Source organism: Centroberyx affinis, unplaced genomic scaffold (assembly GCF_046629955.1).
Source record: "Centroberyx affinis isolate AG114_WGS23_722 - 3 ecotype Tasmania unplaced genomic scaffold, CSIRO-AGI_Caff_v1 ptg001131l_1, whole genome shotgun sequence".
Classification (NCBI taxonomy): domain Eukaryota; kingdom Metazoa; phylum Chordata; class Actinopteri; order Beryciformes; family Berycidae; genus Centroberyx; species Centroberyx affinis.
In genome coordinates this window covers 604,234-631,907 of record NW_027279670.1, presented here as the reverse complement: position 1 = coordinate 631,907, position 27,674 = coordinate 604,234, and the positions used below count along the sequence as shown (strand labels likewise).

Below are 27,674 nucleotides of genomic sequence, written 5' to 3'. Positions count from 1 at the left end.
AGCAAGCTGTATTTAAGGTCACAAGTACTGATTTGGTCACTTTCTTCTACTTAAGTAATATTTCAGCAAAGTGACTGTAGTTCTACTTGAGGATAGATTCTAGGTTCAAGTGTTAAATTAGCTTACTATGTGTAGCAAAGGACAGGGCCATGCAGCCAGCTGTGGGTTAATTGTTGTAAAAGTGTGATGAATGACTCAGATACACCTAACAATATATTAATATATGGAATTTAAGGAGAAACAACAATCACTGCCACTTGTTTTCTACAGGGAAACTTTTATTTTGGAGCGTAAATATAGTTCGATGGGAAGGAAATTATATTATGGCTTATTGTCGCTACCTCCATAGAGACGCAAGATTCCTTGAACCAACCACAGAAGGTCAGCAAAGCTTTACCGGGATTTACACTGACGGACTGTGGTATCAGCCAATGAGAATTGAGATTTTCAGGACTTTGACCAATTAGTTTCCTACGATTAAGAAGCGGAAGATGGAAAACGTACCGGAAGTTTACAAACATTAACCAAGTGGCTAGCGTTCTATTTTTGACAACAATCACAAGGCCCGAGTTACAACCAACGAAGAGAAACGATGGTTTGCGAAAAGTGTAAGAATCACTCTATGTAGATGCTTTTCAACTACTAAACTTAACCTGCGTTTCTGCCGTTATCAAAGGCTGGAGATTCTCCTAGCTAGCATAATGGCTAGTGGAAGTTAGCAGTACAGATGTGACTGAGATTCTCCCGTGAGACTCCCTTGACAGTAACGTTATTTTGTTCTATGAATCACCCACTAGCCTATAAAAACATATATATATATATGTCATATATCAATAGGTCTGGCTGTCCTGTCCTCCGTTTTCTCTCCTCTAACTCTTTCGTTCTTTCTTCAGGCGAGAAGAAGCTTGGTAAGGTCATCACCCCTGACACCTGGAAAGATGGAGCACGGAATACGACAGGTGAATTGAGGACGTAGACGTGGTTTAATTTCCTTCAGACTATATTAAATGCCATTGCCAGCAGGGGCAATTTTTGAATAAGAAACCGATATTATGATTCAAAAGTCTTGATACTTTGACCGTGGTTCAGCATCCATACATTACCATACTTGCTCTCATTTTCTTAAACTTTGCTCAAGCATGGGTCAGGAGTTCAGAGGCCCATAGCTACTCCTCCACCCAAGTGTGCATATATACATCAAGTCATTTTATGACTGGTATATAACTTTTCAAGTTTTCAGCATGCATCATAAAATATCCTGGATTTATACCATACTGCAACAGTGTGCTTCAAGTGAAAAGCAAATGGTAATGACATTGTACACCAGTGACGGCTTATCATACGTACTCATCACAATACGACACAGCCTAATAACAAAAGACAACCGCGCCCAAGACATGAGTAGTTTCAGATTATATGAAAATCAAAATTAACAGCAGCACCAAAGAACCATCTTCAGTCTCAGACTATAATATTGCACCACATATTCAGCAGTTTGAAAAGTTTCTGTACACCTGGTCCTCCCTACATGTCACCCCACAGAAAGAACGGTCTGTTCTTTCTCCTCTTTTTGTGAACTGAGTTCAAACATATAAAGCTTATTTACTAATTGAGATCGATTTTTTTTCCTTTTAAGTCTGCCACATTGTAATGTAACCTGGATGATGATGTCTAATGGTGTGTTTCTGCTTTCAATCAGAGAGTGGCGGGCGTAAGCTAAATGAGAACAAGATGCTGACTTCCAAGAAGGCCAGGTGAGGAGAAGGAATGGCAGTAGGCTGAGACAGTGTGGGCCTAACTTTAAATCATTAACTTATGATACCAGGGGTGTGACTCGTCCCTTTTTTGCTTAGAGTTAGATATCACCTTCTGTGATTGTTACCATTAAAGAAATAGTTCACCCCAAAATATAATTCAGTCATATCTATTCAGCCCCATGTCAGTTGAAACTCCATTGAAGTTCGTAAGATCACCAAAAACAGAGACAATTAGCTGTTGAGCTGTTGTTTTGCAGCCAAGCGATTGCAATGTGTATAAGCTTTGTTCAGACTGCAGGAAAGTCTGATTTGTTTCACTAAAGATCGGATTTGAGAAACAAATCGGATTTGCCTGCATGATGGTGTCTATTGGTGTGTTTCTGCTTTCAATCAGGCAGAACACAAGCAGACTGCAGGCAAATCCGATCTTTAGTTCTGACTGTCCTCACTGTTATTTGCAAGTGAGCAGGTCAGAGTGTGTGTGTTCTCAAATCCGCCAAAAGTCCAATATTGACCTTATTATTTACTATATTCTCACTGTCAATGCTGTGGTTGCACACTCAACATACAGTGCTCTGACTGATGACTCTGCTGTTACTGTAGGGTGACTGTTGGTGTGTTGTAGAACAAAGCATTGTCAGTGACATTTCATGCTGTTTTTGGAGCTGTAAAAAGATGGCCACATTAACTTCAGTAGTCTGGGAGAAGGGTGAGATGGTACTACTGGGGCTAACTCGCTGCGTGTGTGGTGGTCCTACGAACTTCAGTGAAGTTTCAGTTGAGATAATGAATTTTCATTTTGGGCTGAACTATTCCTTTAATCTCTTTTTGCGATTCAGTTTGTCCCCCCACTGCTTCCTGTCTTTTCTGGTTTGTTTTGATCACATCCCTGTGTTATGTGTCTGTAATGTGTGTCTCTCTCTCAGGTTTGACCCTTACAGCAAGACTGGCTTTGCTACCTGCCGGATCTGTAAGAGCTCAGTTCATCAGTCAGGATCACATTACTGCCAGGGCTGCGCCTACAAGAAAGGTAGGAATGCTCTCACACTGGACTACATTCATCAAGCTTCTCAATAGGGATGTGCTTATACCATTTCTCCACTGCTGATATAGATTCAGAGGCAGAAACTGTCAGTATCATCACATTCGGAGTACGGATACCCTTTGTTTCATTAAATAGTATTGAAAAGGCAGAAAACGGCATAGAGCTTCAAACACAAGCTCCAGTTCATACATTCCAGAGGCAGAAAAGGTGTCAGTGTGTAGATTTCAAGCTACAGCATTGTGTGGACATTGAAATAACTGAAAGACCTGCTCTGATGCTTTGTAAGCTTGACCTAAACATTTCTGCACCTGCCAGTATTGACAGTGTGACTTCTCTCCAATTCTCCCTTACTTTTGTTTACCTCCTTTCTTTCTTGGCTCCTTTTTTTGTTTACCTCTTCCTTCTTCTCTCTTTATCTTTTCAGGAATCTGTGCCATGTGTGGAAAGAAGGTTTTGGACACCAAGAACTACAAACAGACATCGGTGTGACAGTGTCCTGACTGGAGCAGAGATGGTAGTGAGAGGGATAAATGGAGGGATGAATGCAGGGAGGCAGGAAGGGGGGGCATCTTGGTCATCCTGTCAGGTTTTCACTATTCCCCCATTGACAGAGTGATAGAGTCAGCTATAACTCTTAACTGTTATACTTCCAAGCTCTGAGTGTGTGTCTGTAGCTGTGTGAGTTTTTGTGTTTGAGATTCATGTGGAGATGGCCTTGGCCTTCTTATTATAGAGTGAGTGCTGCTGGAACTCTTAGCTTTATAGTGGCAATACACAGGCAAGCACTGTTGTCTTCAGTTACAGCACCAGTTGTCACCTGTTTCTCAAACCAAGGCTACTTGGTTTTGTGGAAAATTTAGACTCAATACCTGTACTTATAACAGGAGTTTTTGCTTCTTTTTTTAAAAATCATATTCTGCGTGTAATTTATCAAGTGTTGTATTTTTTTGAGTGGATTAAAGCATTCAACATGACGGCATTTGGTAGGCTTATTTTTTCCTTGTGCCTTGAGGGATAAAAGGTATAATTTCAGCCCATTACATACAAAACGTGCATATTCGTCCCGTTGCCTGTTATGATTGGTTAGAAACTCTAACATAATCCTGTTGTGTAACGTCAGGTGTGACCTCCAGTTCTGTCGGGGTCAGAGGTCATAGTTCACAGGCTGTCTGAGACTGTTAGCAACAAGCTCCTTTGACATTTAAAGGCCTTGCTCTCCCTGAGGCCTTCAACTACATGTGCGCACACCCGTTTTATGTCTGATTAGTGATATATGCTGTGTTGTCCCTGGGCTTGAAAATAGCATTAGTCTCTATCTAATAACCAGCTAATACTGGTAAGTTTTGACTGTAGCAAATTAGTCATCGATTAAACTACTTTGACTGCTCTCCAACCTGTGTTCAATAACTGCTCTAATCAAAAAGCTACTGTGCAGATGATTTAACTGGCCGATGAAATCCTGAACCCACTAACTGTGGCTGGTTGATGAGTAAGTTAATCGGCTGCCCTTAGGCTCCAGTTATTCTTTGTAGCAGGGGATTCAGGGACATCAGTGCCATATTATCCAATGTTATATCTGTTGTATCGCCAGACCAGAACCCTCACTGCTCTTGTCACTTTGATGATATCAGACAATCACTGACGCAAAATAATGTCGAGGATCAACATTATGTCTAGTCCACTTTATCCCCTCACTATGCCCAAAACACATATATGTTCTGTTTAATTTATATAACTGATAGGACAAAGAAACCAACATACACAAAGAGAGGATCACAAGTTCACATTTATATAATTTTATTTAGGTAGAGAACTTGCAAAGGATATGCTACAATAGTGATTGATAAAACACAAAAAAAATCTATACAGTATAGCCAACTGTTCCACTCGTCATAGGCGAACCCAGCTAAATTACTGTTATATTACTACATAAAATTTATTTTCAAAATTTGTTACAGTACAAATATTTACAAATGTATCTGTAAATCATGAAAAATGGGTTGATAAAGTACTTAAGTCAGTGCTTACTCTCATTTGTTGGTTGTTGAATGAGATACAGTAAAAACAAATGAAATTCCCAACAAAACAAATTTGGAAATGCAAATCTTAAGTATTGCGATATTAGAACATTGCACTCAAGTTTCATACTAAATACAATATTGCCATATAAGACTGCAAAATGTCTTGCAGAGGCTAGTTAAAGGCACTATAGGTTGGAGTCTACTACTCTTGATTTTGTTCACAGAGATTTCAACTGAGGGACTGCAGTAACATGATTCTTGGCACCAAAACAGATGTACTGAAAAAACCCCACTAACAGTTACGATAAAAATACCAGAGTGTGTGTGTGTGTGACCCATGTTGCTTCTCGTGCTGCAAGGCTTCAGTGTATTGAGGTGAGCTCTAGGATTACCGTAGATTCTGATTCAGCTTTGTGTTTCCTGCTATTGGCTAAGGTTCAATCACGTTCAATCACTAATGCTAGGTGTGGATCCACAGGCAGTGAGTGGTGCATGGCGCTTGTTAGGTGTGCTTCGAAAGAGCGAGGAACTCCTCCCGGGTTTTGGGGTCTTCTCTGTAAATCCCCAACATGGTGCTGGTCACTGTACGGCTGTTCATCTTCTGGACGCCACGCATCACCATGCACATGTGCCTGCAACACACACACACACACACACAGGTTCTCTCAACATGGCTTAGACATTCACATTCCACATGCACAAGACATTTTAGGACTCCTCCATATTTTGAGTGGCTTTACAAGTTTGATACATTCCATCTTTGTGCGGGTGGTATGTGTGTGTGGGTGCACTCACGCTGCCTCGATAACCACAGCTACGCCCTTTGGCTGCAGAGCCTCTGATACTGCCATGGCAATCTGTTTGGTTAGACGCTCTTGAACTGAGGGGGAAAACAAAGGAATTGGACTTATGCAAACATGACACTAGCGAGAGATAATATGAGAGTTTGTTCTATTTCTTGGGTAAAATATTTGAAGAAAAGTGCTGTGAGGTCATTATTATTCCCTTTATGTCCAAAAGTAATATCCACATGACTCCTACCCGTATAGTGTACAGTTTATCTATTAAAATGTGTCCCTTACCTTGAAGCCTTCGGCTGAAGATCTCCACAATCCTGCAGAAACGGAAACACAAGCAAGGAGGAGAGGACTGATTACAGATCGGCTGTAATAATGATTAATCGTTTGATAAACATAGAGTCAGGCATCAGCCCCTGACCCCAAGCCTGTACTCTACCATCCCACATTTTAGGCCCTTCCATCTGTGAATCATTCACTCTGCAGAATTCTCTGGATCTACTGTGTACACCGGCATTAATTTGCTTTTTCCCCCTCATCTCTTCATTTTAGTTTATCTTGTTAAATGCTGTTTATCATAGGCAAAAAAAAGTCACAAATACTGGTGTGATCTCTGAAACGCAATAAAGTGTGGCTGTCAGTCTGGGTTTGTATATTCAGAGATTGCGTGATATTGAAAGGCTAGAGAGAATGAGAGGAGAGGGAGAGAAGGAGACAGACAGAGAGACTGTGATAATACTGGGGAGATTCCCACAGGTCTGAAGGGATTTTCTCATGGCCTGAGAGCGGCCAGGGTTAGGGTTCTGTCTGTGAGTGTGCTTGATGAGGGGACTAGATATTGGCCACAGGGCTTAGAGTATAAGCCTCCAGGTCAATGCACTGAGATAACAGAAGAACGCAGCCACCCGGCACTAACACTAGAACATACAGCCATACACAGGGCCGTGGCCGGCTTCAAAGTGAGAGTGTGTGAATATGGTGTGTATGATGTGTGTGTGTGAGTCTGAGTTATACCTTGCCAGCTTGCTCAGTCCAACCACTTTCTTGTTTGGTAGATACCCAATATGAACCTGGAGACAATGTAGACAACAGCCAGTTAGAGTAGTGGTCTCAGAGGAATCAGAGGAAAGGCTATCAAATAAAAAAACACACACACACACACACACACTTACCTTGCCAAAAAAGGGCACCAGGTGATGTTCACACAGTGAAAACATGTCTATATCCTTGACAATCACCATCTCATCATGGTCTTCATCAAATATGGCATCATTCAGGATGTCTAGGGGCACACACATTTTCATAAACACCATCCACTTATATGATTAAGTTGGTTTGGACATACATTAGAATTATTAAGGAATAGTGGTTTATCAATCAAGAGGTGATTAGTATCAGAATGTACAACAACAACGAAAAACCACTGTCATAGCTGTAATAGTCTATTCATATGGGTACTTATGTGTTTGTAGAAGCCAGTAGTTTATAGTGACCTTGTAGTACTTTATAGTATTCTTTATCTGCGATGATTTCACTAGGCTATAATATTCCTATGTAATTTGCTGTGATATTTGTATAGCCTAGTATCTTAGTAAAAAATGTCCTAGGATTGCTATAGCTCTTTTTCCAAATGAACCAATGACATAAAGCACATTCCTTCTAAAGCTGTGTTAAGCCGACAGGTTGCTGCATGCGCGGTATTAACAAACAATAGTATTATTTAGGGTATTCATTTATTACATAAGAAGCCACAGTAAACAGAGAGAGAGAGAGAGAGAGAGAGAGAGAGAGAGAGAGAGAGAGAGAGAGAGAGAGAGAGAGAGAGAGAGAGAGAGAGAGAGAGAGAGAGAGAGAGAGAGAGAGAGAGAGTGAGTGAGTGAGTGAGTGAGAGTAGGCTACCACAATACTGATAGCGTACCTAATTAAACAAAAGTAGTAACAACTGGCCATCACGTTCCCCCAGTCGGACAACATCGGAGCACGGTACACGTTGAGCGCTTACCGTAAATAGTCTCGTGGTAGCCCTTGGTGAGGAACTGCATGGCTTTGGCGGCGCGCAACGGCGTGCGCAACAGCCCCTGCCGGTCGGTGTCCTCCCCGAGCTCCCGCAGGATGCTGGTGTAGGCGGCCTGGAGCGCAGGTAACCGGGACTCGTCCTCGTCTTCTTTGCGGGACGTCTCGTGCTTGCGGTGCGCCACGGACTTCTTCGTCTCTATGCAGAGCTCGCTGAAGCCGTTGTTGCAGTGGAAGTCCGCCACAACGCCGCTGACCTTTCCGTTGCAGTGGCCGTTCATGTCGGAGCGCTTTTTGAGATTCAGTCGAGGACTGGAAGAGAGAAGAGTTGTGAAGTTGTGCTAATCAGCAAATCTCGTGCCATTTTGCCGGCGCGGGCAGTGTTTATATAGGCCTCCCCCCTGCCGCGCGCGCATCGGTCGCAGATTCGTCAAGGTTTCGACCACGTCAAAACATTTCGTTTCGTCAGCATCACGTTAAATGTCATGACTGGCAAAAGGCAATTTACATCTGCACTTCTCAATTTACATCTCCACATGTCCACATCAGTTGACGCCTAATTCTAATCCATTACATTCCCTGAAGCTGTAGACAGACTGTCTTTACAAAGCTCTGCAGGCTCATGTCTTTTTTTAGTCTTATTCTTATAACCATTAAAAACTCGAAATTAAGCAACATCCTTATTAAGTTATTTACATGATAAATAAGTAATGAAAGCAATAAACTAAAATGAAAAATATAAATATGGACAACAATATTAACAGTAAATACAGAAAAAAAAAGAATAAAAACATTCACCAATGTGGTGAAGGGATGCGAACCAGGTGAGGGGAAAGGATTGGGGTTGGCTCCAGTTAGGACACAGACCCTGGTAAGAGTAAGAGGTTAAGGGTGGGGTCAGGATAAGGACCTTGGTTAGCATACAGGGAGAATAAGATGCTGCCAAGTCAATATACAAACATACTAACAAAATCACTATACCAGCAAAAAACATGGTAGGTACATGTTAAAATCATGGCTCGAGTAATAGCAAGCATAAAACGTGCATTTTTAAAAGAGTTTTTAAGGAGGACACAGAGTTGGCTAGCCTGATTTTGTCAGGCAGATCGTTCCAGAAACAAAGGGCCTTGATGGAGAGAGCTTCAGTCTTCAGTCTAGACTGTGGAACGACCAAAAGAGCGCTGCCCGAGGATCTCAGGCTGTGCTTGGCCTTATAAGAGGTTAAAGGCTCAGAGATGTAACTAGGTGCTTCTCCATGACGTGCCTTACAGCTGATCAATACATTTTTTAAATCAACCCTATACATTGCACTGAAGTGAAGCTAGAATTGGAATGAGGAAGTAAGGGAGTGGCGCTAAGGTAATTCAGATATGGGCCAGATGGAGCTTCTGATTGCCAGATTATAGAATCTCAGAACATTACATGGTGGAATGAGGTGATACAGATGATAGTCTTTCCTCTGAGAGCTCAGAATGCTTTAGAATTAATGAAGGAACAGCATTCTATGCATCTCTTACTTTACTACTGTGCTGGTAATCATGCACACATCGTTTTGCATGTGTCAGATGCATACGTCACATTTGCGTGCATGGTGTGTGGTGCATCTAGAATGATTATTATCCATGTAAACAATTGTCCGCTGGGATAGATGCCATGTGCTAGTATTCTGTCTAGCTTAAAGTACTTAATGTGGCACAACTTTTATTTTGAATCATATTTACTTACTTACATATAATAATTACTTCATTACATTTTTAATTTCTTTTTTTTTTCTTTTAATCAACTGTTGTTCACCACTTCGAACATTTCGAGATAATACTAGACTTTTGTCTTTGTTATACCTTTCTGGATCAATTTGAAGCCAGCTCTTGACAGAAGCAAGAAGTATCATTGTTGTAATAGTGCTGGCTTTAACTTCATGTAATGTATGCATTACATAGTTATAATGTCAGTACCTGACAAACGATTAAAAAAATTGACTCCAAGATTCTTACAGTTAGAAGATCATTAGTAGAGCGACGGCCAAGATTATTTTGGATTCGAACACTGACTAAATTCAGACTTATCTTTGTTCAGCTGTAAGAAACAAAGAGATACAGCTTTGAATATCCAGAAAACAGTCATGTAAAGTGGCCAACTGCTTGATATCACTTGGGTTTACCAAGAGGTACAGTTGGGTATCATCAGCGTAACTAATATTATGTTTGTGAATTATATGGCCCAAGGGTAGCATATGGAGAAAAGGGCTCAACCCAGAATAGACCCCTGGGGGACACCAGAGGCAATTTTTCCAGTGATGGCCTGGCCTCCTCCATAGAAACAGAGGAAATTCTATCATGCATATAGGAGGAAAACCGGTCTACCAGTGTAGGCAGTACCAGAGATACTGACCGAGTGTTTGAGATGTTCTAGTAGGAGAGAAAAAACAGCTGTGTGAAAAAGCTGCACTAATGAAAACTAAAGCAGAAGATTTATCGGCTGCTAAAAGTATGTTAATCATCACCTTGAGACGGTTCTAAAACCAAATTGAAACTTCTCAGACATTAGTACTCATAAAAGTAACTAATTGGTTGGCTACTTTTTTTTCTCCAAAACCTTGGAAAGGAATGCCAATTTAGAGTTCAGTGTGTAATTGTTTAAAGAATGAGGGTCAAGAATAGAAGAGTATCAACAATATAGTAGGTTGGAACAATGCCAGTTGTTAAGGATGAATTAATAATGTTTGAGACATACAATTTCCAAGACTTTTAGGGCACGATCACACTTACACTTTGTTTTCTTTGGTCCAAGCCACAATTTAAAAGTTTACTTTGTTGCATTTTTGTATTTGGCTAGTTTAGGTTCATGTGGCCCAATTACAAGCCAACCAGGGCTTGACAAAAGTCACATGGACTTCCAAGTGACATATATTGAACAGAGTTTTTGTCACTTGTCATCCTACAATAGAGAGCAAATCTGATATCAATCCCTATAACTTTAGCTAAGCATGATGGAGTTGTCTGTAATCTTTGCTGCACCTTGCCCTCACGTTATTTGTTATGCTTGACTTTCCAAGCATGAGTAACTGCTGGCTGTCAGAGGTCAACATCTAAAGCTGTATGTAACAATGGCTGAACAACAAACAAGATACTTGTTTCATTTCATTTAATTTCAAACCTTTATTTAAACTCGAAAAACCATTGAGGTTGCCCTCATTTACAATGATGTCGAGTTATAAGTTCAAAGTTTTTAAATAATAGGACAAGACATAGATGAGAATAAAGAAAATCATTTAAAACAGTTACACATTGAGGCAGGGAGGTTTGTGATCATGGTTTTAAATTCTCCATGGGTTAGTAGAGTATTGATTTTTAGTGTGTGTTGAAGATCATTCCAAGAATTTGGAGCACTAAAATAAAAGGCTGATTGTCCAAATTTAGACCGTGCTTGGGGGACCTTAAGCATAAGCAAGTCATTTGAGCGAGTTTGATAGGGTCCAAGGTTCCAGTCCAGCATCATTGAAATGTAGGGTGGTAGCTTTCCAACGAGGGCTTTATATATAAACAAATACCAATGTTTATTACGCCTCTCTGCCAGAGAAGACCAACCCACCTTATCATACAGGATACAATGGTGAGTACCATAGCTATCACCAGTAATAAATCTGAGGGCAGAATGATAAACCGTGTCTAGGGGTTTAAGAGTAGAAAGAGCAGCATTTCTGTAAATTACATCCCCATAATCCAACACTGATAGGAAAACTGCCTCAACAATCCTCTTTCTGCTAATCATAGGGAAGCTGGTTCTGTTTCTGTAAAAGAAGCCAATTTTTTGACGCAGTTTGCTAACAAGATTGTCTATATGGTATTTAAAAGTAAATTTCTCATCAAGCCAGATGCCAAGATATTTATATTCAGTAACTCTCTCAATGTTAGATCCATTCGCAGTGGATATATGCATACAATTGTGATAAATATTTCTGGCTCTAGTAAACAGCATGAATTTTGTTTTATTTGCATTGAGTACCAGTTTAAGATTGATAAGAGCATCTTGTAGAGCATTAAAGGAAAGTTGCAGGTTCTCAATGGCTAGTTGTACAGAATCAGCAATACAATATACAATGGTGTCATCAGCATAAAGATGGACTTGACAGCCACTCAATGAAGAGACAATATCATTTATATAAATGGTGAAGAGGACAGGACCCAAAATTGAACCTTGCGGAACACCTTTTGTTACTGGCAAGAACTCAGACTGGACACTTCCCGACTTTACACACTGAAGTCTCTCAAACAAATAACTCCGAAACCAATCACAAGCTTTTCCATCAAAGCCAATACTGCATAACCTTTGTAAGAGCAAAGGATGATCAACTGTATCAAATGCTTTTGACAGATCTATAAAAAGGGCAGCACAATGTTTCTTATTGTCTAGAGCGGAAACTATATTATTTGTAACTAATGTAATAGCTGAAATAGTGCTGTGGTTAGCTCTAAATCCAGATTGGTGCGTACTTAATACAGAGTGACTTGAAAGAAATGCCTTGAGTTGGTTATTTACCAAAGATTCCAGGATTTTTGCTGGACAAGATAATTTGGAGATTGGTCTGTAATTATCTAGATCATTTCTATCACCTCCTTTATGTAATGGAGTTACTTGTAAAACTGAATGTGTTTGGGTAATTTCCAGTAATTGATCCAGACCTGGATTTTCAGGTTATTTGGTCCACACCCAAGATGGCATCGTTCTCACCTGCCCAAACCTGCTCCAGAGTTTCATTAAACCACTCCTGGTGGTTAGTTTACTTTTAGAGATGTTGATGGTTGTCAAACAACAGCATGATCATTAAAATGTTTTTTTCTTGAAGTCTCAAAATGTTGAATGGAAGTTTGCACAAACGTTTGCTAGCTTGTTAGCATTTTGTGACTACCAGAAAAAAAAAAACATTTTAATGATCATGCAGAATAGCGGTAAATCACTAAGCAGTAAATTGTGCTGGGGAAAGAAATCGAAGATTAAAGATATCATATAGAAGAAGAGCTAAGGAGAGAGATAGAAGGGATTTGTTGTGAGTGGAGATGGGATATCATTCATAAAAGGTGATGTGAACTAGGCTACTTCATGAAAAGATGAGTTTTCAGTCTACAATGGAAGATGGGGAGTAACATTGCTTCTGACTGGTGGAAGGCCATTCCTCCATTGGGGAGCCATGAGGCAGAAGAGTTGAGACCAGGTAGAGCAGCGACCAGGTTGTCAGATAGAAGGTAGAGCCAAGAGCATTGGCTATGCCATGTACATGTAACCCCTACATCCCTCCTCAAGACGATGTATAGCATCAGCATAACATGATTAATAAAAGACAATTTTGGCTATTTCTTTACCACATTCCTCATTTTATGTCTCATAGATGTCACATATGCTTGGTTGCATTGGGCTGGATTTTTGACCCTTTTAGTTGGGTCTCCACACATGATCTCTAATAACCAAGTAGGATCATGCTGCTAGACTCATGACAGACTGACCTTAGCCTTCACCTCTCTCTTATGGCTGTTCATGGCTTTACTGTTCATAAGTTGGTGTGGTAGGAAATGTCTCATCCTGGTTTTTGTCTCCTAACCCTCAACCCTCTATAGACACCATTATTTCTTACCATAGACTTATTGCGGGTCCCTCAGTAAGAACTACAGCCACAAATATAAACAACCTACTTTATATTACTTGACAACCTTCAACTCATACTCCCACCTGTGACTCAATTGTCAGGTTTAGTCTACAAATGTGGGAACTCTTTTTATTAAAAGACAAATTTATCTGCTATGATTATGTTATTTCATACAATTTTGATTTTTTATGATGAGACTTGGTGAGACTATCATCCTTCTATCACTAAAGAACAGAAGGTACAATTTCTCTTCTTTCATTTTACTATGGAAGTCAATGAAGAAACTGAACAGAAAGAAACCCCCAACAAGGCACCCTCTGAACTTTCAGGTCATGATTTTTTAACTAATTTGAGGCAATTTGAAGCACAAGAAAATGTGTACACATTTCAAGGCAATTGAATACTTTTTGTAGCCACTGTAAGTCAGTATCATCTTTTCAACCCCTTATTAAAACACACTTTTATAGACTCGCTATTATTATATAATATGTGTTTATTTACTTTTCTTTTGAATTTATTTGCCAAATTTTTATTTCCTTTTCAGATCTTTAAAACTCTGCTTTTAGATATGTGCTTTATAAACAATGTTTCACATACTACTACTACTACTACTACTACTACTACTTATAATAATAATAATAGTAATATTTTATGGCCAGTGGCGGACTGGAATAAAAAAACGACCCTGGAAATTTGACCCAAACTGAGCCACCTCAACCGACCCACAGATACTCCACCCACTGCCCCGCTTCTCTCTCTTTTATACAATGTAATCAAACACATGACCACACTACCTTTTAGGCCTACAAGGTCTTGTGTAGGGCTACTCTGCCTCATACACTCAAAGACAGGCACACTCATTTCCTTGTTATTATTGCAAACAAGCCTTTGTGTTTCATACACTGTCTGAATATAATGTCTGAATGATGTGGTAGTGCGTCACTAATGTTAGCCACTCATACCCATATCACACAACCTCACAGAGACTTATTACATTAACTCAACATGGCTGATATTATCAGTTTCTCCAGGCATCAGCCTCTCTGGTAATGTGCTGTGCAGTCACACAGCAGTTTATCGTGCATTTATTGTGATTACTATGCCATATATTCATGTGTTTATAGGTCAGATTATTGTACAGGGGGCTTTTATTAGCTTTATAACATTTTGTTATGTTATGTATTGTGTCTCAAGTGACCATTGCTGATGTGGACAGATAGTTTACAGTATCTGTATATCTACCTTTGGTACAATAGCTTCATTTTCACACAGTGATACCATTGTTTATTAAAGCCATTGTTACATACAATGACAACCTGCATACATGATATTCAAAATCTTACAAAAAGAATATCAGTGTCCTATATCAGCTATTTGAGTCAATAGACACAATGCTGCCGGATACACTAACTTATCAGTACACATCTGATATCAGTGCATCAGACTCCCTCGTGCCATAATCAAAAATAACTGCTTTTATAGTGTTGATCAGAGCGGGGTCGGAAGGGGGTGGGTGAGGCAGAGAGGGGATTCAGCCTGATATTCCAGCACCCTGGCTTGGATATTGGAGGAAAGGGTGGAGAGTGAGAATGCCATCAAGTGGGCATGTCTCACCACAGATGCTTCATTGAATTAGTATCCCAGCATGTCCAGGAGGCTACAACTGACTACAACGGCAGCTAACAGTAAATTCTGGCCACACATTTGGCCTAACAACTCCAAACAGATTACACACACACACACCTCACCAATCTCACCATCAATAGGCTAATGAGATGGTGGACACTAACTTGACATGGCCCACTCAGTAATTCAGAAACTGCATTGTATCCACAATCAGACTTAACTGTAAAAAGAATTCACCAGGAGCTGCGGGAGCCATGAATGGGTGCATATCTATTCACAAAGTAATCAGGGTATAGTTCATATCGAACCGACTTTATACTGACTGTGTATATAGTATGTGCCTCAGGATTCTGGCTGATATTGTTATATTCCAGTTATTAACTATTATCTGGAATACTATGTATACATAGTGTGTTGTGTCTCAATGAATTTAATGTATTTGGGGATTTTTTGTTCTGAGATTAAATGTCCACTTAAGTGACTCCAACTCAAATAAATGATTGCTTGCATGAAATTGAAACCAATTATATTACTTTGTAAAAGACAAAATAAGTCTTTCACAAAATGATAACACCTTGTATTAACTGGATCCGACTGATGAACCTCAGATAAATCACCCCCAAAACCTAGTTTTCATGTATCACAATATGCTAATCATACATTCACATCATCCTGAGTCATAAGATACTTGCACATGCACATATGCATGCACACACAGACACTGGAACAAAGGAAACTCTAGGAACCTCTATTTGTAGAACAAGGGGACATGGGCTATTTGGTTCAGGCTGTAGCTGATGATAACATTTGGCATGCAATTTCCAGGCATCTTCAAGTCATGAGACCAGCACATGCAGGCACGCAAATCTACATCATTAAAACAGATTGGCTCTTGGATCTCTCCTTGTGAGGCGTTTCCCCTGAGCAGAAATTAAAAATTAAGAGTATGAGAAAAATATTCCAAATCTTATTTTGCTCTCTCTCACACACAAACACACTAAAACTACCATAATTAATATTCATAGCATCCCATTGCCTTACAATCATTTCATTTTACATTTTAGGCATTTAGCTGATGCTCTTATCTGGAGTGAGTGAGTGCAAGTAGAATAAGCTTAAATTTGTAGATCACCAAAGTTACAAGCAAAGCTATAGAGCCCTGTCCCCCAAGCCAACTTTCCCTCATTATTCAAGACTTGAAAATGATCAAATTCATTTTTTAGACTTTCCCGACCTGCATGTAAACTCTGAAACAAACATCAGAGAATTGGGGTAGACCAGACCATGTATATGGTTGAGGAGAAAAGCAGACTATCCACATCATCATTCTACACTCTGTAGCTGTGAGTGCACAGAGACATCATCATCTTCATCATCAACATCACTGGGCGGCAGAGACAGCGGTAACCGCCCGCTGTCTGCATTATATGTAAACCTTATCCATACCTATAGTTTATAATAAATTTTGAGTATCAGTTAAGACACACTGCGTCTTTGTACTGGCAATTTTGTTGTTTTGTACACAAATTACACTGATTGACTGCTAAACATTTAGAGCATGGTTTCGACAGAAAAAAACATTAAATTGATAAATGTACTGTGATATTCTAGCCATATATGCCCTATGTGTATCGTGAAGGTAGGCCTACATAGTCGAAGTGAGTAGGGTGTTTTTTCATAATATGGGAAGAGCAACATATTCAGTTCCAATTGTTTGAAAAATATGTAGCTTTTGAGCAGAAGGTGTGTCCAATGCTCTTCTCTGTTTTGTATTGACAAAGAATTTGTCGCATAAATTAGGCTAATTTACCTGGAAATATGATATATCGCAGTTTTCCTGTTATGTCACAATGTTACAGTAGCGTATGTTAGTAGTTTATCCTAATTTTGTTATAAAGGTTATATTAGCAATGCAAGGATGTAACTGAAAAGTCTAACGTTGCATGCGACATCAAAGTGATGTTACATCTCCAAAAAGTATGAGGTGTGATAGCTGCTCTCCACCGACTGCACAGCTCCACGGATGATGGGAAACGCCTCGAGCTGAGCGCGTATTGGTTCATCACAGTTGTATCACACACCCACCGTGAAATGAAGAGACTTAAGCACTTAAATTTTTATATCTATTCCAAGATGTCACTCCATGAGCAGTCCATATACCATTTTATTAGAACGCTACAGACATGTAATATTTTAAATGCCACCTGTATTGCCTAAAAAATTAAAAATAAGTAACGTGAAGGTCTGGGTCGTTTGAGCAGTGTGTGTGGGTGGCACTAATGCACCTTTTAAGTTGTTTATCAATCGCCGTTAAGCAAAACTGAAGAAGAAGAAAAGGAACAGCGACTATGCAGTCGGGAGTATTCAGCTTGATGACTCCTCGCCTTACTGCACTCGGCTACTCTCGTCTAGTTTCCATGGGAACACGATGGCAACGTAGTTTCCTGTTTGGCCCCAGTCGTGGCGGGAGTTTACAACATGGCGGTGCAGCCGAAGCAGAACCTGTCTATGGACACTGCAGCCGAGCATGGCTTTCTGAACTTCTTTTTCTCCATGCCGGAGAAAACAGACAGTACTTTCAGAATATTCGACCGTAATGACTACTACACTGTGCACGGGAAAGACGCAGTCTTCGCGGCGAAGGAAGTTTTCAAGACGAATGGGGTCATCAAAAATCTGGGCGCAGGTAGCTAAACTCTGTAGCATAACGTTAGCTACCCAACTAGCTAATGGCAGGCTAGGTAAACTAATGTATCTCTCGCTGGTGGCAAGCTAAGCTTAATCGTTAGCAAGCTAAATCAGTGTGTTTTTTATTGTTTGATGCATCCAGAGACGGGCTCAGCAAAGGTAGCTACTCGCTAACCACAAATGCATGCCAGGTGTGTAACGTTAGGGAGCGTTGCGGGTGGTGTAGGAGGCTACGCTGACTCTAATATTCATGCGTGTTGCTCAACAGGCAGCCGCAAGCTGGAGAGTGTGGTCCTGAGCAAGCTGAACTTTGAGGCCTTTGTGAAAGACTTGCTGCTGGTGAGGCAGTACAGAGTAGAAGTGTACAAGAACCACAGCAAGAGCAGCAAAGAGCATGACTGGAAGATCGAGTACAAGGTATTGACTCCATTACTGACTATGAAAGAATGTTTAAAGGCTCTCCCATTCTTTGACCACTGTCTTAGTCTTCCATACCAAACTGTCTGTCCCTCTCATCCCCTCTGTCACTTCATCCAAACTCAGGCATCTCCAGGAAACTTGACTCAGTTTGAGGAGATTCTGTTTGGGAGTGGAGCTGGAGCGGAGGGCTGCGCTGGGGTTGTAGCTGTACGGTTGGCTACAGGGGCTGACGGACAGCGTGTGGTGGGCGTGGGCTATGTGGACGCAGCCCAGAGGACCATGGGAGTGTGTGAGTTTCCAGACAGCGAGATCTTCTCCAACCTGGAGTCCCTGCTCGTCCAAATCAGCCCTAAGGAGTGTCTCTTAGCCCAGGGGGACGGCAACAGTGACAGTGCTAAACTACGCGAGGTATGTGTGTGTGTCAGGGTCGTGATTATGAACATAAAAACAGGAAAAAGCAGTAAAACACCTACGCCCAATTTGAAACAAACAAACACTGTATTTATTATGTGTCTGTGTAGGTGGTGCAGCGTGGTGGCATGCTGGTCTCTGACAGGAAGAGAGCAGAGTTCAGCAGCAAGGACATGGTCCAGGATCTCAACAGACTGCTAAGGGCCAAGAAAGGAGAGACTGTGGCCAGCAACACATTACCTGAGCTAGACAAACAGGTAAACACATGAGCTCCCAGACATGAGTGAGTCATTGACTTTATTTGACAATTCAAAGAAAAGTAAGATACGCAATATACCACTCTTTACCGGAAACCGTATCACACACAATACTTACTACCATGGACAACACAGTAAAGTTAAGTAGCTCATTGCCATTTTGGTTCATAAAAGCACTTAAGCTAAACATTTTCAGATTCACACTCCTAGTGAGAGATAAGAGGGGAGTATCAATACATTTCCAAATTCACATGTTATTCTGAGAGCATAAAGTATTAATAACCTTTCAAGAAGCTGTAAACCAGACAAACAAGACTACTCGGTGATGTCATGCCAGTGTACATATTGTTCCATTGACATTGAACAGGGGTGTGATTCTTTATATCCAAATTACCTATATATTACAGGGAGTGTGGCTCTTCACATCCAAATGACCTGATATATGATGACCTAGGCTATATGATGACCAAATGACCTGATATATCACAGAGTTCAGCTGATTCTGTACCCTCCAGATAAAGTCTTAATGGATGATGATGACTCTGATTTCACATTTTCCGTATTCCAACCCATTCTCTACGGATTTGTGTATATTAGTGTTGCATCATAAATTAAAGGGCTCTCTTTCGTCTTGCCTTGGGAGCTATTAGTGAAAGTTCAGTAATTCAGAGACATAGAAATAACATACCCTTAAATGTAAAATGTTCAGAAAAGGAAAATATTTTTTCCTCATTACAGTAAAAATAAGATCTCCCAAGAAGCAATATTCTGCCTAACATCATTGTAAGTAATATGGCCTGATTGACAATTATATTACCCAGTCCCACTGTCGGCATATATAGGATTTAAATATTGAATTTATATTGACCAAAGTCCTCAAATGCAGAATAGAAATGAAGGTGTGTGTGTTTGTTCGTTCGTTCCCAGGTGGCTATGTCCTGCTTGGCTGCAGTGGTGCGCTTCCTGGAACTGCTCTCTGATGAGTCCAACTTCAACTCCTTCAGTCTGACCCCTCTGGACCTGGGTCAGTACATGAGGCTGGACAACGCTGCTGTGCTGGCACTTAACCTCTTCCAGGTCAGACCCAGGGTCATATGTTCTCACATCTAGTCTAGTCTTGTTTATTTATATAGCCCTTCATCACAGTCAAGTCTCAAAGGGCTTTACATACCATCACATATACATGTCATATACCATACTACATCATACATATACATACACATCATATACATCCTATACTAGGTCATATACATCATATAACACCTATGGGCAATTTATAGTCTTCAATTCAGTGGTGTGTCAAAAAGAAAACTGGAGACAGGGAAGACAGTTAAATACCCCTAATAGAGTATTCAGGCAATAATCCATGAAAGGCCATAGTTTACAGTGATTTTAGGACCGCTAAGAGATGTTGTTAGGCACATTGCGAAGCGCCAGTAACACACCATTTTAATAACAAACACAGATGTTGAAAGAGTCTTATTGTTTATGTTATGCAATATAATTCTTGAACAGTAGTTAAACAATGTTGCTAAGCAACAGTAAGTAGCGTTATGAGGGGTGATTATCAGTTGAGTATGTTAAAATTCTGAAAGTGTTGTGCAAATGTGGAAACGCACATTGTAAGTTACATTTAGACCTACAGTGGCGGATCAGAATGTCCTCTATGCTAGGCTGGTTTTATTTATTTTCAAACTGCTGAATACTTGGTGAAATATTATAGCCTTAGACGGATTAATGTACTTTGCTGCTGCTGATAGTTTTGTTGAAGTATCTATTATATAATAGTCAACCACTTATGTCTCAGGTGTGGTTGTCTTTTGTGGTCTTTTGCAGTTTGGATATGTGGAGATGGGATTAGTGGTGATAATGATCTTTGATGGAAACTGTAATGCGTTTAATATTTCCCCCATTTGTTTGTGCTCAGGATCTCTGAACTCCTTGTTTACACAGTAGTCAATTAGATAAAAGAGTTCAGAATATGAGATGGGTACATACTGTATTCTGTGTAATAGAGATCAAGGTTTGTGATGGTGTACATCACTGGGTGTGCAGATACTTTGGGGGATATCCATCATCAGATCATGTATTGTTGAATTCAGCCTCACCTGCTCTGGTTGGGTTTATTTCATTCTGACACATGCTGTTCCGGTTGTGTTCTCCAGGGTGCACCTGATGACACCAGTGGAGCTCACTCATTGGCTGGTCTGTTGAACAAGTGCCGTACCCCGCAGGGCCAGCGGCTGGTCAACCAGTGGATCAAGCAACCACTCATGGACAAGACCAGAATAGAGGAGAGGTAATACAAGGATGGGAAATAACTGCCTAGATCAGATACATGATTATCTGGAACTGTCAGATACTGTCTGGGTTAGATTTCATTCTGTTCATTGTAGGTACAACATGACTATAGGCTACGTTCACATTACAGGTGGCAGTGGCCCAAATCTGTTTTTTCTGAGCTGTGTTAACACCAAAATCTGATCTTTTCAAATCAGATTTGGGCCGCTTTCATATGTCATCCTAGATCTGACACATATCTGATCTAGACGCAGTGGACTGTTGTCGCTGTTGCTTTGAAAAAGAAAAAAAAAAAAAAAAAACAGCGACGGGTGCTGTTAATACAGCTACAGCTATGCCTTTGGCCATTTTTCGCCTTCTGTCCCCTTGTGACTCCAAACCCCTTAAAGCAATATATTCTGTTATCCTCTCACTGTTCCGTCATCAAAATGTGTCTGTGTGTGTGTCTAGGCTGGACCTGGTGGAGAGTTTTGTGTGTGACTCTGAGCTGAGGCAGACCTGCCAGGAGGACTTGCTGCGGCGGTTTCCCGATCTTCACCGCCTGGCCAAGAAATTCCACCGTCGCTCTGCAACGCTGCAGGACTGCTACCGTGTCTACCAAGCTGTGAGCCAGATCCCCGCCCTCATCACAGCCCTGGAGAGATACTCGGGTACACACACACACACACACACACACACACACACACACACACACACACACACACACATACACACACACAGTACAATTGTAGTTTGTACAATTTGTGTGTGCATTCATCTCCCATACATACCTACATGCATTCCCACCTACCTGCCTACCTACATACATTTGTATTTGTATACTTTATTATCCCCGTGGGGAAATTTGTCCTCTGCATTTGACCCATCCTATACACACACTAGGAGCAGTGGGCAGCCGCAGTACAGTTTCAACTCCAGTTCTTTTGCCAGTGCCTTGGTCAGGGGCAATGACAGGAGTATTAATCCTAACATACATGTCTTTGACTTAGGGATGTCAGTTTCGGTTAATTTTGCTTTCGATAGGCCGACACCCATTAACCGGTAACTAACCGGTTAATTTTTAAGAAAAAACGCTTAATGACGTGAAATACAAGAAAGTGGCGCTTTCCTTTTAGTCCGGCGCTCCATTGAGTCAATGAGCTTTTTATATTATGTTATATTACAAGATTTCAGCATTGAGGTACTTACATTTATGATTTTGCATAGGCATACTAACCTAAAAACCTATTATTGGGAAACGTGAGAAAGTTTCAGAGCGACAGAGACACAGAGTGTCCCCGTAACCATAGTAACTCACTCACTCCTGCCTGCGTGCGCACAGCCAACCTGTTCGAGGAGAGGGAGAGACGCTGGCGTCCTGATTACTCTGAGCAGCATGCATGGTAATAAATTACAATATAATAGATTTGTGTATATTTCTCGCTTTCCCCCGATGGTCTGAATAACTCGCTGCTGCACGGTGCTGCTCTGTCTTGTCTGTCCGTGCGCTGTCAGTGTCTCTTTTCGCACAGCAACGTTATCAGTTATGAATTTGTTTTTCACTGCATGAGAAAATGGACTTATGGCGTGAGAGCGGGTGAAAAGTGTCAATTGCGTGAGTCTCACGGTCAATGCGTGAGAGTTGGCAGCCCTGCTCAGACTGCTAGTTGAGCGGAGTGTGTATGCAAATTAACCTATAGACCGACATGCGTAACCGGTCAAAAATATTCTCGGTGGTTAACCGATTAACAGTTAACCGATTAACGGTTAACCATTGACATCCCTACTTTGACTTAAATTAATATATTCATACCTACATGTGTAAGCTAATTTCTGATATATGCATTCATTAATTTCTTATTTACTGCTTTCATATTTGTAACCATAGTGTGTGTGTGTGTGTTCTAGGCAGCTACCAGGCTCTGTTGGAGGCAGTGTTCCTGTCCCCTTTCAGAGACCTGCAGACTGACTTCACCAAGTACCAGGAGATGATTGAGACCACTCTGGACATGAACCAGGTCTTGTGCTTTGTGTTTGTGTATATGTGTCTGTGCACTATGTAAGAATGAAATATTTTCTGTTCATTATGTTTGTATATTATCAGTCCCATATGATGTGTAGATGTACTTTTTCATATAGTTTGTGTGTATGTGTGTGTAGGTTGACCACCATGAGTTCCTGGTGAAGCCGTCGTTTGACCCGGTGTTGAGTGAGCTGAGAGAAAACATGGACTCGCTGGAAAAGAGCATGCAGGCAGTGCTGAACAGCGCAGCACGGGAACTAGGTGCATACAACACACACATACTAGGATGGACGCTCTATTATTTGTGCAGTGATTATTTACAGAGACATTGATTGTATTAATTAATCTAATGGATTAGTCTACTCCTAGAGCAGCAGTTTGATACTGCACTGTGAAGGCTGTGAGGGCATGCACGCATTTGCTGATTAGGTTTCCAGGATGTGGTGTGGCACAAATGCAAAATAAACCAAAGGCTGAACTAGGTTTATCACATAATGTGGCTATCAGGTGGCCATCAATTGATTGATGCCACCTGCACAGAACTTTTTTTATTTTTTTGGTTGCATTTAGGCCGTCAGTTGCCTGATGTATAAAAACAGGTCTTTATAAAAAGTGGTATATTCTATAGATCCCTACCTGCTTACTGCTATACATATACTGCTGTATGTTATTAGAAAAAATAAAAATAGACACTCAAATGATTGAGATTAAAGGTCAAGTTGAATGTCTGTTTTAACTAATAGAGCAGTTAATCCTGTCCTATGCAGAATAACATACACTTTAAAATCAAAAATCAAAGCTAAAACTTTAAACAACATTAAAGCATGAGCTACATGTCAGTTTTGATTTCAATTCAGTGAGTGTAGTTTTAGTTTTCAGAGTATGTGCAACAGTTTTAGTTAAGTTTTAGTTTTTCCACATATTTTTGTTTTCTTTTGAGATCTTTCATTTAGGGCCAATTATGGGGGAAGTGGCAGTTTGTGTGGAATGTTTACTACGTTTGGAAATCATTCTTGCTTTTTATATATGACTTAAGAGCCATCCCTCAAGTTGGGAGAGAAATTTGCCATCAATCTTGCTCTTTCCAGACTCAGGAATGGATCAAAACAAACACTAAAAATAATTCATGTGCATTTCTATTTTAGTTAGTTTTAGAACAGGCAACATAGTTTTTAGTTTTAGTTTTAATTTGAGCTCACAGTAATAACCTTGTGTTCAGGTCTGGATGCTGGTAAGACGGTGAAGCTGGAGTCCAATGCCATGCTGGGCTACTACCTGAGGGTCACCTGCAAGGAAGAGAAGAGCCTGAGGAACAACAAGAAATTCACTACACTGGACGTCCAGAAGAACGGAGTGCGCTTTACAAACAGGTCCGTCTCCCTCCGTCACACACTTAATGTCGGAGCTCTTGCCAACCCTTCTCTTCTTCTGTCATCTCACTGTGTGTTTGTGCACATCTACGTTCCCGTATCTGCAGTAAGCTGAGCTCTCTGAATGAGGAGTACACCAAGAACAGAGAGGAGTATGAGGAGGCCCAGAATGCGATTGTCAAAGAGATCATCAGCATTGCCTCAGGTGAGGAAGTTCATCACATGCTGCTCACCCTCTCCAGCCAGCGTGGCATTGATTCAACATGACATGGAAACCGAACTAACTCCCTCTGAATTCACTGAAATTTGTGATATGTGACATTTAAGAACTCATTTGCCATTTTTCACATTAGTCATGTGAACTAGGTTGAACTTTCAGGTTTTGAGTAAGAAAAGTATATAGAAGTATATCAATGGGTTTTGAACCTACACGCCTGGTAGTCTCCCCAGAGTGCAGATCTGATATTTCATTTGAGGTTTTGGGCTCTTTTAACACGGCCTCCTCTGCTCCTCCAGGCTACGTGGACCCCCTGCAGACACTGAGCGACGCCATAGCGCAGCTGGACGCCGCAGTGAGCTTCGCCGTGGCGTCCGTCTCGGCCCCCGTGCCCTATGTTCGGCCTCACCTCCTGGAGGACGGCTCTAGGCGCCTGGAGCTGCAGCAGGCCAGGCATCCCTGCATGGAGACGGACGCCGACACCGCCTTCATACCCAACGACATCAGCTTCACCCAGGGAGAGAAAAGCTTCTACATTATAACAGGTGTGTAGAGGTGTTGTGCTTCAGTTTCCAAAATTAGAAATCTGCCATTTGAGAAAGGAAATTGTCACTGATGAAGTCATAGAGACATTTCTGTTGTGGACCTGTGGATGCAAATCTTACCATCACAGATACACTTACCATAACTATCCTCTCCTCTGTCTCCCTAGGTCCAAATATGGGCGGCAAGTCGACATTTATCCGGCAGGTGGGCGTGATCGCTCTGATGGCGCAGATTGGTTGCTTTGTGCCGTGTGAGAAGGCGGAGCTTAGTGTGATTGACAGCGTGCTGGCCAGGGTGGGAGCGGGAGACAGCCAGGTCAAAGGAGTGTCTACCTTTATGTCGGAGATGCTGGAGACAGCCGCCATTCTGCGGTAGGGTCACACACACACACACACACACACACACACAACACACACACACACACACACACACACATTGACTCCAACACTTGTGTACACACATCTTCACATCCGTCCTCTCTCTCAAGGTCGGCCACAGAGAAGTCGCTCATCATCATCGACGAGCTGGGCAGAGGCACGTCCACGTACGACGGCTTCGGTCTGGCCTGGGCCATCAGCGAACACATCGCCTCCAAGATCGGCAGCTTCTGCCTGTTCGCCACTCACTTCCACGAGCTGACGGCGCTGGCCGCACAGCAGCCCTCCGTCCACAACCTGCACGTCACCGCCCTGACCTCCCACAACACACTCACCATGCTGTACAGGGTCAAGCCGGGTCAGTGCACAAAACACGCACAATGCTTTTTGGACTTTATTCATTTATTTTCCCTTTTGAATTGAAAGTTGGTTCTCTATAGGTCATGTTTCCTAGGCCTAACATGGGTGTCAACTGGTAGAAAAGAACTGTTTAAGCAAGCCAATCAGCAGTCACTTTAGGTTTTAGAACATGCATGGTGATTGCATGAAAGACGATGTAAGATTAACCATTGAAGTACCGAATTACCAGTACCAAATATTTTAACATATTTTTGTAGTCAGTAGCACCAATATGACTCAATACCCCGACATAATAATGTGTGTGTGTGTGCGTGTGTGTTTAGGTGTGTGTGACCAGAGTTTTGGAATCCATGTCGCCGAGTTGGCTTGCTTCCCGCCATCGGTGGTTGCCATGGCGAAGGAGAAGGCCGAGGAACTGGAGGAGTTCCAGGAGCCTGTGGGGGAGAAGTCCGAACAAGAAGAGGGGCCTGAGGCCAAGAGACGCCGTACAGACAAACAGGTGGGGCCAGGTTTCTGTCCTGGCACCACAACTGAGGGGTTTCATTTGGCCTCCCATTTGCATTTTAGCATGCACATATCAGTCATATCCTTTCTGCATTGCTGACATGTGGGTCTGTCTGACTCAATGAGTAGTGCTAGAGATGTGCACCAGTAGTCGAATCCTTCATTTGATGTTAAAATCGACTTTTGACATCAGGAATATTTATTTAAGAATGGATAATTCACATTCATTAACTTCAGTTAAACAAAGTCCTGCCTAAAATACAGTGGGTAAGGGTCCCTTTTTCAAGTAATTATGGCTAATAATTTTAATGGGTGGTGTGGGTGACATGGTCAGTTGGGTTGTTTCTGAGGAGCACTCTCTGCAGAGCAAAACAAGACTATTTTATAATAAACAAGCCATGCATCTCACCCAATCAAAATTCACTCCAATGGTAGCAGAGCAACAAATTTAAGTCCATAGTTAGTCCATAGTCCATAATTGTGGAGCATATAACTTGGTTGTGAATATGTGTAAAAAGCATGAATTCTGACTGTTGAATTTGACTCTAAAATTAATCTCAAAATATATTCACTAATGGTACTGGAAGGTGCTTGGGAAGAAGTGTCTATGAAATGGCATGTTTGTATGTAGTGATACAAGTGAAATAGTAGAGCTCAAGCTGTTGTTTGGTCTCTTCTTCAGATGGGGGAGAGCCTGATCCAGGACTTCCTGGAGAAGGTGAAGTCACTTCCTGCTGCCACCATGACTGAGGAAGAGCTGAAGGCAGAGCTCAGGGGAATGAAAGAGGAGTTGGTCACTAAAAATAACAGTTACATCACAGAGATCCTGGCACGCTGTGCTCCTGTACAGACGGCTTGAGTTGGACACACAACATTCACATGTCCAACACAGGTCAAATTCACGTAAGCTAGAGGACCACAAATTAGATCTAAGTTTTATAGTGTTCTTTTTCAATAAAGAATTCCTGAATGTGTTGCGTGACTTTTTTCCCCCAATAATTCCCATTCCAAACTGCTGTGCTTCTTGTGTACCCAAGGGAATAAAATGTCCTTAGGTATGGAATGCGAGTGTAATGCTTGTACATTGAATATAATATGTATTGCATATTATGTAGGTAATACAAGTTGTATTTGTTGGAGTGTGTACTGGCCAGAGAACAAAGGTTGACAGTTTTGTTTTGTTTTTTGTATCCCATTCCTTACTATATACTATACTTCAATAACTTGAAGCTGCAATCAGATTTGAAATTGCCTTATTAGAGAACAGTGGGACTTCATGTCCTTTTGTTCTCACACACACACATCTTCACTTTAAACTTAA

General features: G+C 41.2%; 3 protein-coding genes across 4 annotated transcripts; 2 read left to right on the top strand and 1 right to left on the bottom strand.

Moving 5' to 3' along the window:
- Window positions 1-354: 354 nt before the first annotated feature.
- Window positions 355-3,952, top strand: cript (cysteine-rich PDZ-binding protein). Its single transcript, XM_071524004.1, has 5 exons — window positions 355-608; window positions 894-959; window positions 1,700-1,754; window positions 2,684-2,787; window positions 3,227-3,952. The coding sequence occupies exons 1-5, from the start codon at window positions 593-595 to the stop codon at window positions 3,289-3,291; spliced, it is 306 nt and encodes a 101-aa protein (XP_071380105.1). The 5' UTR covers window positions 355-592; the 3' UTR covers window positions 3,292-3,952.
- A 661-nt stretch (window positions 3,953-4,613) lies between these two features.
- gch2 (GTP cyclohydrolase 2) lies at window positions 4,614-7,964 on the bottom strand. Its single transcript, XM_071524001.1, has 6 exons — window positions 7,623-7,964; window positions 6,793-6,902; window positions 6,635-6,690; window positions 5,906-5,937; window positions 5,619-5,703; window positions 4,614-5,455 (listed from the first exon to the last, which is right to left on the bottom strand). The coding sequence occupies exons 1-6, from the start codon at window positions 7,912-7,914 to the stop codon at window positions 5,326-5,328; spliced, it is 705 nt and encodes a 234-aa protein (XP_071380102.1). The 5' UTR covers window positions 7,915-7,964; the 3' UTR covers window positions 4,614-5,325.
- A 9,414-nt stretch (window positions 7,965-17,378) lies between these two features.
- Window positions 17,379-27,561, top strand: msh2 (mutS homolog 2 (E. coli)). Of its 2 annotated transcripts, XM_071523957.1 has the most exons (16): window positions 17,379-17,586; window positions 17,857-18,005; window positions 18,132-18,416; window positions 18,530-18,676; window positions 19,604-19,753; window positions 20,842-20,975; window positions 21,428-21,627; window positions 22,865-22,974; window positions 23,117-23,240; window positions 24,199-24,349; window positions 24,457-24,554; window positions 24,866-25,111; window positions 25,279-25,483; window positions 25,600-25,847; window positions 26,173-26,348; window positions 27,036-27,561. In XM_071523957.1, the coding sequence occupies exons 1-16, from the start codon at window positions 17,379-17,381 to the stop codon at window positions 27,210-27,212; spliced, it is 2,808 nt and encodes a 935-aa protein (XP_071380058.1). In that variant the 3' UTR covers window positions 27,213-27,561. The 2 variants fall into 2 exon arrangements, with proteins under 2 accessions (XP_071380058.1, XP_071380059.1); XM_071523958.1 differs by lacking the exon at window positions 19,604-19,753 and having other exon boundaries at window positions 27,036-27,560.
- The last annotated feature ends 113 nt before the right edge of the window (window positions 27,562-27,674 follow it).

What these genes read in the sequence shown, in the direction of transcription:
- cript (XM_071524004.1), top strand. An exon ending in CTGACTTCCAAGAAGGCCAG is followed by an intron (nt 1,755 to 2,683) that starts GTGAGGAGAAGG and finishes TCTCTCTCTCAG; the next exon opens with GTTTGACCCTTACAGCAAGA. An exon ending in GGGCTGCGCCTACAAGAAAG is followed by an intron (nt 2,788 to 3,226) that starts GTAGGAATGCTC and finishes TTATCTTTTCAG; the next exon opens with GAATCTGTGCCATGTGTGGA.
- gch2 (XM_071524001.1), bottom strand. Translation starts at nt 7,914, where the DNA reads ATGAACGGCCACTGCAACGGAAAGGTCAGCGGCGTTGTGGCGGACTTC. An exon ending in GGACTGAGCAAGCTGGCAAG is followed by an intron (nt 5,938 to 6,634) that starts GTATAACTCAGA and finishes CCGTTTCTGCAG; the next exon opens with GATTGTGGAGATCTTCAGCC. An exon ending in GCTGTGGTTATCGAGGCAGC is followed by an intron (nt 5,456 to 5,618) that starts GTGAGTGCACCC and finishes TGTGTGTTGCAG; the next exon opens with GCACATGTGCATGGTGATGC.
- msh2 (XM_071523957.1), top strand. Translation starts at nt 17,379, where the DNA reads ATGGCGGTGCAGCCGAAGCAGAACCTGTCTATGGACACTGCAGCCGAG. An exon ending in ACTGGAAGATCGAGTACAAG is followed by an intron (nt 18,006 to 18,131) that starts GTATTGACTCCA and finishes ATCCAAACTCAG; the next exon opens with GCATCTCCAGGAAACTTGAC. An exon ending in GCTGTACAGGGTCAAGCCGG is followed by an intron (nt 25,848 to 26,172) that starts GTCAGTGCACAA and finishes GTGTGTGTTTAG; the next exon opens with GTGTGTGTGACCAGAGTTTT.